Source organism: Schistocerca americana, chromosome 7 (assembly GCF_021461395.2).
Source record: "Schistocerca americana isolate TAMUIC-IGC-003095 chromosome 7, iqSchAmer2.1, whole genome shotgun sequence".
Taxonomy (NCBI): domain Eukaryota; kingdom Metazoa; phylum Arthropoda; class Insecta; order Orthoptera; family Acrididae; genus Schistocerca; species Schistocerca americana.
The window spans coordinates 92875359-92887800 of record NC_060125.1 but is presented as its reverse complement, the minus strand read 5'-3'; the positions used below and the strand labels follow the sequence as shown (position 1 = coordinate 92887800).

General features: G+C 48.4%; 1 protein-coding gene across 1 annotated transcript; it reads right to left on the bottom strand.

Moving 5' to 3' along the window:
- Positions 1-614: 614 nt before the first annotated feature.
- Positions 615-3890, bottom strand: LOC124622734 (mucin-5AC-like). The gene has a single exon (XM_047148524.1). The coding sequence runs from the start codon at positions 3888-3890 to the stop codon at positions 615-617; it is 3276 nt and encodes a 1091-aa protein (XP_047004480.1).
- Positions 3891-12442: the final 8552 nt, after the last annotated feature.

The window sequence follows — 12442 nt, the reverse complement described above, 5'->3', positions numbered from 1 at the left end:
AATAAATAGTTTGGACACGAAGAGAATAGAAGCTTTGGAAATGTGGTGTTACAGAAGAATGCTGAAGATTGGATGGGTAGATCACATAACTAATGAGGGGGCGATGAATAGGATTGGAGAGAAGAGAAGTTTGTGGCACAACTTGACTAGAAGAAGGGATCGGTTTGTAGGACATGTTCTGAGGCATCAAGGGATCAGCAATTTAGTATTGGAGGGCAGCGTGGAGGGTAAAAATCGTAGAGGGAGACCAAGAAATGAATACACTAAGCAGATTCGGAAGGACGTAGGCTACAGTAGGTACTGGGAGATGAAGAAGCTTGCACAGGATACAGTAGCATGGAGAGCTGCATCAAACTAGTCTCAGGACTGAAGACCACAGCAACAACAATACATGGCTACACTCCATATAAATACTTTCAGAAACGACTTCCTGACACTTAAAGCTATACTCGATGTTAGCAAATATCTCTTCTTTAGAAACGCTTTCCTTGCCATTGCCAGTGAAGCAACTTAATTCTACGACTGATTGCGTTGCGTGCACCCACCCCATGGAGGGCAACCTGATGCGTTTTATTAGTTTATTTCGAAAGTAGGTTGGTATGGGTAAGGCTCTTTTAGTTTGGAGCGTAAGAGCGGCACAGAGGGTGTCTAGGCTGAGGCGAGCTGCGGTGAGCGCTACTCACGTCCCACAGGTCGAGGAAGCCCCGCCCCTTGGACGCCTGGCCGCCGGCGCGCTCCTCGTCGTCGTCTTCCTCGTCGTCGCGGTCGTACTTGTGTATCTCGTGCAGCCGCTGCTGCTGGTCGTCCTTGACGGCCTGCGACGCGTCGCCCGCCAGAATCGTCTTGGTCGCGGTCGCACTCGACGTCGTCACGGAAACGGCCGTCGCGGTCGGGACAGGTTTCGTCGCCGGGGCGACCGCCTTGTGCAGCGGCAGCGGCGGCGTCATCGGCGACCCGGCGGCGGTCCCGGAAGGAGGGGTGGCCGCCACGGGAGACCGCACCGACGACGGCGTGGGTGCGCTGTTGGCCGGCGACGCGACCCCGGAGGGCGCCGGTGAGTGGCAGGGTGGCGGCAGCGCCGGCGGCGGCGGCGTCGGCGTCGGCGTCGCCGGGGACAGCGACCTGGACGCGCAGGGCGTCGACCGCGGGACCGACGCCGCCGCCGCCCACGACGGCGGAGCGCCGACCGCCACGGGCGACGCGGCTCCGGTGCCGCCCCAGCCCGGCGGGGAGCCGGCCTTCCCCGCGAGCACCGCCGTCGCCGGGGCCGCATGCGGCAGGCTCGTCGGCAAACTCGCCACCAGCGGCACCGGCTGCAGCGGCTTCTGCCCCGTCGCGCCGGGCGCCGACACGAACGCCGGCGGCGCAGCCGGGGGGGCGGTGACGGCCCCCGTCGCGGCCGTGACGGCGGAGAACGCCTTCGTCACGGAGGGGACGGTCCTGGTGAAGGCCGGCGTCGTCCCGGAGGCGGAGGGCGCCGTCGCCGTGATGGGAGCCACCCTGCCCACGGCCGACGCTGCCGTGGCCGTAACGGGCGTGAATATCTTTATACCGGAAGGCGACAGCCTCGAGACGGGCGTCCCCGCAGAAGTGACAGCCTTAGGCAGGACCGGCACTGCTCTCAAATCCGCTGCTGCCGCCGTCGTCACAGGTTGCTTCTTCGCCGAAGTGGCAGCAGTAGTCGCCGGTGTCGCAGCCGCCGAATAGGTCTGCATTTTAGAGACGGCCGCAGCCGCTGTCGTAGCAGCAGGAGCCACACTGGCAGGGACAGTCTTCGCTGGCGGCGCCGCGCTGCTGCTCGTGACAGCCGGCCCGACACTCGTGCCCACTGGGGTCTGCTGTGCCGCTGAAGTCGGCGGAGCTGTTTTCGTAGCAGCTGCCGTCACTGCAGTTGACGTCTTCGGCACAGCGGGTGGCAGTACCTTAGCTCCCTGCTGCTCTGCTACACTCGTTTTTCGATCGGTCGCTTCTTGCGGCGCTGGGACCACACTTCCGTTTTTAGTCGCGGAGGGCGTGGTACTCGCAGAAGTGGCTGTCAGCTTGATAGTCTCTGCCTTCTGAGCTGGCGTTGTAACTGGCGCCGTCGCTGTCGACACGGCTGTAAACGTTGTCCGTGGCGCCGACTCGACAGCTGTCGTCTTTGGCGCTGACGGCGCCGTCTTGAGTTCTTGGTGCGCGACGATCTTCGGGACCGAACTGGGCTCCGCCGTCTTCACAGACGGGGTCGCTTGCGGTACCGAGACTGTAGCTGGGGTAATTTTACCCGCCGATGACACGCCCGCCGTCGGAGGTGGCTTCGAAACCGACGGAGCCGTCGAGGCGACAGATGTCGCGGATCTGGGAAGCTTCGACTCTGCTGTCTTCAGAGCGCCAGTGGTGGTAGGTTCAGGGACAACGGTAGCTGTCGCAGTCACAGTCTTCGGCACTGAGGGGGCACTAGTAGAGGCGCTAGCTGTTGTCGTCGGCTTCGCCGGTGTGGCGACAGGAATCGAAGTAACGGCAGGTGTTTTTGCCACTGTGGATGCAGCCGTCGTCTTCGCGGAAGTAGGTACAGTAGTTGTTGCAGGCGTCGCCGAAGCTGTAGTTCGCGGTGTTGCGACAGCGGAGGTCTTGCCGACATCAGGTGTAGAACCCTTCTGATCGCTCGGCGCTGGAGCCACACTCTCCGGTTTCGGAACAGACTGAGCAGCGGTCGTGGGAATTGCGCTAACCTTCTCCTTCGCCGTCGACGGGGCAGACGGCTTACCACTCTTGTCCGTCGACGTCTTGGCCTCCGTAGCGGCAGCACTACTTACACTAGTTGCAGACGTCACTTTTGCGTCAGCCTTTGGAAGAGCTGTCGACGTAGATTTCGCCTGCGTTGCAGAAGTAGGAACCGAAGTAACCGAAGACGTTTTCGACACCGACGGGGCTGTTGTGGCGCTCGGTGTTGTGGTAGGTTTCGTACTGGTAATTGCAGTAGTTTTCGGCTGTTTCGCGGGATCAGTTTTCGAGGTCACAGGAGACGTCTTAGACGGCGGCTGTGCAGTTGTGACAGGCACAGAAGCAGGTGGGAGCTTCGCAGCAGCGATCTGCGTAGATTTTCCAGTTACCGGTGGAGCTTTCGCGTCACTGCTCGTCGAAGTAATCGGAGACTGGACAGTAGTGGTACTCGGAAGTGTTGCAGACTTCGGGGATGTCGTCTTCGCGTGTGTAGCCGCCTTCGACATTGAGGGAGCACTGGTCGCATGGGACACGGTCTTAGGTGCCGCAGACTTGGAAGCCACCGTGGTAGGTTTCGGGACGCCGCTCGTCGAAGACACTGGTGGTGTCGAAGACACCGGAAGAGCACTCGTCACGGCACTCGACGGTTTCGTGTCTTTAGCCGCGGCAGTTGTGGTAGTTTTAGCCTGCACCGACGTAGCTGGAGGCGTCTTCGAAGCCGGTGTGGCACTAGTAACACTCGGGGTGACAGACTTCGTAGTCGCCGTCGTCGGTTTAACTGCAGCAGACGGTGCACTCGTCTTCGATACTGACGCCTTCGAGGGCGCCGAAGCAGACGCGGTCGCCGGTTTCGTCTTGGGCGGCATCTTACCTGTGGAAGAGCTGGGCGCAGTTTTTGGTGGAGAGCCACCACCGGCAGCAGCAGGAGCCGCGGACCTGGATGCCGGAGCCCTGGTGGTAGCAGTGGTGGTCTTGGGCGCAGCCGCTGCCGGCGGCGAAGTCTTGGCCGGCGCCGCGCTAGTGGAGCCGCTGACGGGCTTGGAAGCCACCTTGGCGGCCGCTTCTGCAGGCTTCACGGTGGCAGGTCTGGCTGTCCCGGCGGGTGCGGCGGTGGTGGTGGCCGGCGCAGCGCCGCTGCCCTCAGCTGGCGTCGAGGTCCCGCTCTTACCGCCCTTAGAAGACGACATCGCGCCGAGTTGTCGGACACCTCCGCCGCAGGTGTCTGGCGGCCGCTGACGGTGACCGCGTGCAGCGACTAGAGGCCCAGCGGGAGGCGAGAGGCGAGCGGCGGCGGCGGCGGGGGCGGCGTACGGGCGGCCAGTGTGGCTCGCAGCAGCGCTGGAGCGGGACTGGGCGCTCGGCCGCCGGGAGGCGGCGGAGGCGGCGGCGGCGGCGGCGATCAATAGGCGCCGGAGCAGACGCGCGCCCCGCGCTCACTGACCTATCTACGGGCGCGCGGGCCTTGCCCAAAAGGCGGCGCAGTACGCCGCTCCGGCACATCTGGGCCACGCCGAACATTCCGCCGCCAGCACTCCACCCTGCTCACTAATTCACGGCTTCTCGTTGCTTCCGCTTCTGTACCGTGTAGCAGCGTCAGTTTTATGTCTGTAAGAGGCGCGTTACTCTGCACAGTTACGTCGTAGCTTTTGACCGGGACTAGCAGGTTAAAGTTCCCGTCTGACCATTCGTATTTATGCTGTATACTATTTTTTCAGACCACACGAATTAAATGCAGTGATGGTTATCGCTAGACTGGACGGAATCTGCACCTAATGAGTACCGAAGTGCCACGCATAAATTCGAGATGTTTCCGGTACTTTTATCTCGGGTTCTAATAGCGATAAAAAGGTAGGGTCAAGTGTTTAGGATAGGCCTTGCCATAGGTATCATTTGTGTACCCAATAGAAGCATCGTCTTAGTATCACTGTCCTACAGAAGGTACACACATCCCCCTGCACAGGGATCAAATCAGTTGATTCTTTCTACATTTGATGTTATCTACAGTGGACGTGATGGGACTTATGGAGGCGCCATTAGTTCATGGGCGGTTCCTCGAAAATCCTAACAAAAAGGGTTGGTAAAACTTTCAACATAGCTGCTAAGATTCAGTGACCGTGTCAGAATTATGTTAGAACAAATAAGCCCTCGGTCACAAATATTAAGTCAAAATTGATCAGGTTTCGACGCTACTATGAGCGTCCTCTTCAGAATTAAACTAACTGTTCTAAAACACATTACGTATATAATACATTAATAAAATTAAAGTTTATACTGACTGGAACACTCGTTCACGCAAGTACGAGCAGCTCTTAGTGGCCCGCCATCTTATTTAAAACTATTCATGACGTCGCCTTTCCGGCTCAGATTTTTTTAAAATGTGACTTGCAAGTACTGCATCTCTTTCCAGTCAGTACAAAATTTAATTTTATTTATGTATTATATACATATATATTTTGACTTAATTTTATGACCGAGGGCTTATTTGCTCTAACAAAAAGGGTTGGTTTTTTTACTGTAATTTCGCCTTCACGAGTGGATCAAACCCCTGCCGAGAATTGAGGAACTGCTACGCACAGAAAATGGCTGAAACTTTTGCTATGTATCCCTATGATCCCGATGTCGAACAACCTTGAAAATTTTCTTTATGTCTTTATCCGTTTCGAAGCTACGGAGGTTCAAGATTACCCTATTTCCGCACGTAAAATCCGGCATGATGCGAAATCTAAATAATAGATAATCGCATCAAATTGCCCACGTTTTAATGGTATGAATATGTTCCTATTTATTGAAAAGACTGACTGACAATGGAGTACCACTTGCCTCATTCTACCCTTCTCAGCACCTTTAACAACTTTCCTAAAAAATTTGGCATCCGAACATATCCGCGCTACTTTATGCTAAGAAGGAAGGTGGCACTGGCAAATATAAACTGGGTAATAGTAGCTGTGTTACAGAAACAGCAATGGAGACAATGGCAGTTTGAGAGAAAGACAGGGACACTCTGGCAGTGGAACGTGGTTGACAGTGACAGACCAGTGCTAGGAGGAAAGTGAGGGAGGAAGGTGCCGTGGGGGGGGGGGGAATAAAGAGAAAGAGGATGTGGCCACAGCCAGTGATAACGAGAGACGGGTTATATGACAATGACAATGAGGTTAAGGGAGATGTTAACACTGAGAAGAGACAGCAACAGTAGGGAGGAAGGAATGAGATACTAGCAGGAAGTGAGAGCAACAGGGAGAGAGAGACACTGAGAGTGTAGGACCGAAGGAGGTTGTGTCTGTGAGAAGGTAACAATGACAGAGAGACACAAACTAATAATGACATTGAGTTGGGCTGAATGAGTGAGTGGAAAGGGCAGTACGATAGCTTGTGGGAATTTGATGTGAGTTGAGTGTTAGAAAAAGAGCGAATATGTTCGCACGCCAAAATTTTTGGGAAAAATTTTAAAGGTCGTAAGGAAAGTAGAATTAGGTAGCTGGTACCTGGCTCTGAGCGCTATGGGACTTAACATCTATGGTCATCAGTCCCCTAGAACTTAGAACTACTTAAACCTAACTAACCCAAGGACAGCACACAACAACTAGTCATCACGAGGCAGAGAAAATCCCTGACCCCGCCGGGAATCGAACCTGGGAACCCGGGCGTGGGAAGCGAGAACGCTACCGCACGACCACGAGCTGCGGACTAGGTAGCTGGTACCCAACTTTTCAGTCAGAATATTTTAAATAAACAGCAACATATTCGCATTTTTTGTGCTCCGATAGGGGTATTTTTACGCTGGTAAATAAACTTTCGCTATTTGGGCAAGTGTAGGCGCAAAACTATTTACCTCATGAGTACGCAACTTTAAAGGAACGATGTTCAAACTGTGCACTGCAGCGTTTGCGTTCATAGTAATGTTAATGTCATAAATTAGCGTTAGTCGCCGGCACATTTACGGCGACGTAGATTTGAAGCACAAGCATCAGTGTGCATTACACAAGCTGTCCTGAATGTACATGGTCGTCACACTGAGCAACGTTTGTAATCTATAACGTAAACATTGAACGCAATTAACAAAAATTGTGTTACCCTCTCACGTGTAAATTAAAACGTGTTTCTTTCAGTGGCTTATTCACTATTTCTCTCCCGCGTGTCGTTACAAATGCTTCCACAAAGTTTTATTGCCCCCACGTGCACTCATTTTTCATGGAGACTCTCTCAGGCAACAGAAGTTTAATTATAACCACCCTGTAGGTTACCAGCATTTTAGTTCCCTATCTTTGTCAAACTGAACTTTTAATCCACCTCTAATGATCAATACGACGTCGAGACGTTAATCCTGAACATTCCCGAAAATTCCTGCAAAGAGTCCTTGCAGAGTAATGTTTTAGTTCACGTTTGCCTGTATATGGTAGGTGGACTGGAAAAGTAATTTCTCATGCTATGCACGCTTTCACGGCCGCTATTTGCGTTCTCGGTTATGTTTGTTTTATGGGCATTCGACCGTAGTCCGAGTCATATTTCTGTGCGTAATGTTTCGTCTTCTACTGCTGCGGACATCACCAGAGGCTATAAAGGTTCAGATAGCAGTCACAGTTTTGAACAAGCTTAGCTGTAGAAACAGTTCGACTAGCAGAGCTGGTTTAAGTTTGCTACTTTTTCCCGTTTGAAGACTGTCATGGTGTCTTCAACATTGGAATATAAAACGTGAGGCATAGAAATATGCATTGCACCACAGCCTAAAATCCATAAAATAAAAATAGCGAGAATAATTGGTATTGCTGCAATTTTCAGTGTGCGAAAGCTGGTTTGGTGCAGTTCTTCTCGCTGTTCCATCCTGTGCAGACCTCTTCGTCTCCGAATAGTTATTCCAACTTTCACCCATCTGTCTCTGCTTACTGTATTCATCTCTTGGTTACCTCTACAGTTTTTACCATCCAAATATTACATCTACATCTGCGTGATTACTCTGCAATTCACAATTAAGTGCCGGGCAGAGAGTTCACCGGACCACCTTCAAGATATTGTCTACTGTTTCGCTCTCGAACAGTGCGCTGGAGAAAACGAACAGTTACATATTTCCGTGGGAGCTCTGATTTCTCTATCTTGTTATGATGATCATTCCTCATTATGTAGGTGGGCGCCAACAAAATATTTTCACACACTGAGGAGAAAGTTTGTGATTGAAATTTCATGAGAAGGTCCTTCCGAAACGAAAAACGTCTTTGATTTAGTAATTGCCAACGGAGTTCGCGTATCACATCCACTTTCTCCCTTGCTTCGCTGCCGTTCTTTGAACGTTTTCGATGGCTTCCGTCAGTCCTATCTTATACGGATCGCAAGCTGCGCAGCAGTACTACAGAACAGGGCGGACAAACTTAGTCTAAGCAGTCTCTTTAGTAGACCTGTTGCATTTTCTCAGTGTTCTGCCAATGAATCTAAGTCTTCGATTTGCTCTACACCTGCGTTATTTATGTCATTGTTCCAGTTGATGTTATTCGTAACTGTAATCCCTGAGTATTTAGTTGAATTTACGGCCTTTATATTTGCATGATTTATTGAGTAACCGAAATTTAGCGGATTTCTTTTAGTACTCATATGGATGACTTCACACTTTTCGTTATTTGGATCAATTTATCACTTTTCGCATCAAACAGATATCTTATCTAAATCGTTATGCAATTCGTTTTGATCATCTGATAACTTTGTAAGACGATAAATGACAGGCTCTTCCACAAACAATGTAAGAGGGCTATTAAGATTGTCTTCTAAATTGTTTATGTATTTCAGGAGCAGCAAAGGGTCTATAACACTTGGGGAACGCTAGATATTGCTTCTGTTTTACTCGATGACTTTCCGTCAGCTAGTTCGAACTGTGACGTTTCTGACAGAAAATCCCAAATCCAGTCGCACAACGGAAACGGTACACCCCAGGCACTTAATTTGACTAGTAGCCACCTCTGAGAAACGGTGTAAAAAGCATTCTGGAAACCTAAAAGTATAGTATCAATTTCTAGATCCCTGTCAGTACCACTCACTACTTCGCGAGACTAAAGAGAGAGTTGTGTTTCATAACAACGATATTTTCCGAATCCGTGTTGCTCTCTGTCAATAAATCGTTTTGTTCAAGGTGATTCGCAATGTTCGACCATAGTATATGTTCTAGAATACTACTGCAAAACGACGTTAGCGAGGATGGCTTGTTATTCCGCGTATTACTCCTTTTTTCTTTCTTGGGAATTTATGTGACTTTGGTAACTTTCCAGCCTTTGGGTATGGATCTTTCAGCGACCGAGCGGCTGTATATCATTACAAAATATGTAGCCATTGTATCAGCAAGATGAACCTCACTGATATACTTTCTTGACCCCAGGTTTTGCCTTTATTAAGTGATTTAACCTTCTTTTCTACAGCAAGGATATCTACTTTTAAGTTGCTCATGTTGGCAATAGTTCTTGATTGGAATTTTGGAATATTTACTTCGTCTTCTTTGGTGAAAGAATTTTGGAAAACAGTATTTAATAATTCTGCATTTATGGCACAATTATCAGTAACATCACCATTATTATCGCCCAGGGAGGCTACTGATTGTGTCTTTATACTGGTGTACTTTACAGACGACGAGAATGTCTTTGGATTTTCTGCAGATTTCAAAACATAATATCGATGTGGAAACTATTAAAAGTATCTCGCATTGAAATTTTGGGCTTCTGTAAAACTTCGGCAATCTTGAGGGATTTTGCGTTCTTTTAAATGAGACACGTTTTCAGTGCTTCCCCAACAGTGTTCTTACTTGTTTTGTGTATCATGGTGGACCAGTACCATCGCTTATTAATTTATTTGGAATATATGTATATACGTATATATGGATATACTATTTCTTTGTACTTAAACCGATTATTTTTATATGATTCTTTAAATAGATGCATTTTTCGTTTATTTTTGGTGGGTTTCGATATTACGGCAGTCAGTCTTGCTACAACGCCTCGTGCTCACTAATCTCTGTATGTATCACGGTGCTCCAATTTGCTCAGGATTATTCGTTCTTAAGAAGTCAAGTATTCCCTCTACTACCAAACTGACGACTCCTTTATGCCTCATGATGTGTCCTCCCAATTGGTCCCTTCTTTAAGTAAGATTTCTTTTTTTTTCCAGTTCGATGAAATACCTCCTCATTTATTTCTCGGTCCACCTATTTAATGCTCACCATTCGTCTGTAGCATTTCGGAAGCTTCTGTTCTCTTCCTGTCTGGGCTGCTTGCCGTCTAGGTTTCTCTTCCGTACAGGGCAGACTCAAAACAACTGCCCACAGATTTCCTAACTCTTAAATTTCTATGGGACGTCAACAAACTATTCTTTTGTAGAAATGTTTTTTCTTACTAAACCCAGACTGTATTTTAGATCATCTGTGATTGCGTAACGATCATTTATTTTGCTACTCATATAGCGGAACTCCTTTTGGCACTTCTAGTGTCTGATTCCCCGAGAAAGTTCCCTCACCAGTGCCTCATTTCATTCGACTATATTACACAACCATTGTTTTATTTTTAATGATTTCCGTCTTAGAATTTCCTTTCAATACACTACCCATTCCTTTCACTACTTTTCGAAGTCTTTTCCTGTCTCTGATAGAATTACAATGTCATCAGCCAACATCAAACATTTTAATCATTCTGTATGTTTTTGTATTGTCTTTCCAAACTTCTCCTTCGTTTGGTTTAATGGTTACTCAGTGCACAGATTAAATAATATCAGGCAGAAACCACAACCCTGACTAACTCCCTTCTCAACGACTGCTTTTCTTTCCTGACCTCCGATTCTTATAAATGCAATCAGATTTCTGTATAAGTTGTAAACACTTTCGGATCCCTATATTTTATCCCTGCTATCATCAGAATTTCAAAACGTGTATTCCAGTCAATACTGTAAAAAGATTTCTGTGAACCTACAGATGCTATAAATTTAGGTGAGCCTTTATTTAACTATTTTATCTTCTAAGATAAGCCGTAAGGGTCAGTATGGTCTCGCATGACCCTACATTCCTCCGGACAAAAACTAATGTTCCTTGATGTCTGTTGTTGTTGTTGTTGTTGTTGTTTATGGGCTGTACGACGCTCAACGGTGAGTTTATGAGCGCACTTACAAATATTAAAAGAAACGAATATGGATAAAAGGGCTAAAAGCGTTGGCACACTCTCTCAGTCACCTCACTCGCGTTGACCCACTCAATCACTCGATATCACAGGCAGTAAAACAGAGAAGAAGTAGAGAAAGGTACACCTTGGAAGAAAATGTAAGCAAAAAGGCAGAGGAGCTATAACGGCACAGGGATATGTGACTGGCTGACCACTTAAAAGAAAAAAAAAGTGAGTCAGTGACTCTGTTAACACATTAAGAGGAACTTTCCTAAATTTCTGAAAGCAACTCAGACTGATCACAAAAACATGTAATCACATCCGTTTCAATGAGGGCAGATATACTGGCAAATCTGCCGTTGCCATCTAGCTGAAAAGAAAATACAGTCTAGTAAAACTTGGCTCACAGTAATCTCTACACCACTAGCGCCACACTTTGAAAGATCCTTTCGCCGTAGCAAGAAGTCTGCGTCAGAAGACTGTGGCCTATGCGAAGACGAGTGAGGAGTTCCGCATCCCATCTTCGTGAATGAAAGGAGGCAGTGGGCTTTACTAGACGCAGCTTATTACCTGCCAGTTCCGGCCACTTGTCTTTCCATCGACGCATATCTGGGAGTCTGGATATTTTTGACTATTTTATCTGATGGGTACAAGCGTCGTTGACAATGAAGGGCACTCAGAAACTCGGAACAGACAAGGAGTTTAGCACTCTAAGCACATCTCATCTCCTCCAGTGCCCGCAAGATCGCTTATAATTTCGTGTCGAAGACGGTAAAGTCTCGAAGCGATCGAACCTCGAGAGTTCCTAGATAACAGAGCGCAGCATGTCATTCTCAATGGAGAGAAGTCTTCCGAAGTAAGAGTGATTTCAGGTGTGCCGCAGTGGAGTGGCGTAGGACCGTTGCTATTCACAATATATGTAAATGACCTTGTGGATAACAAAGGAAGTTCACTGAGGCTTTTTGCGGATGATGCTGTAGTTATCTAGAGGTTGTAACAATGGAAAATTGTACTGAAATGCAGAAGGATCTGCAACGAATTGACGCATGGTGCAGGGAATGGCAATTAGAATCTCAATGTAGACAAGTGTAAGGTGCTGCGAATACATAGAAAGAAAGATCCTTTATCATTTAGGTACAATATAGCAGGTCAGCAACTGGAAGCAGTTAATTCCATAAATTATCTGGGACTATGCATTAGGAGTGATTTAAAATGGAACGATCATATAAAATTAATCGTCGGTAAAGCAGATGTCAGACTGAGATTCATTGTAAGAACCCTAAGGAAATGCAGTCCGAAAACAAAGGAAGTAGGTTACAGTACACTTACTTGTTTGCCCACTGCTTGACTACTGCTCACCTGTGTGGGATCCGTACCAGATACGGTTGATAGAAGAGATGGAGAAGATCCAACGGAAAGCAGCGCGCTTCGTTACAGGATCATTTAGTAATCGCGAAAGCGTTACGGAGGTGATAGTTAAACTCCAGTGGAAGACTCTGCAAGAGAGACGCTCAGTAGCTCGACAAGGGGTTTTGTTGAAGTTTCTAGAACATACCTTCACTGAGTAGTCAAGCAGTATATTGCCCCCTCCTACGTATATCTCGCGAAGAGACCATGAGTGT

Bases quoted from the DNA above. Each gene is read 5' to 3' on its own strand.
- LOC124622734 (XM_047148524.1), bottom strand. From the start codon at position 3,890: ATGTCGTCTTCTAAGGGCGGTAAGAGCGGGACCTCGACGCCAGCTGAG.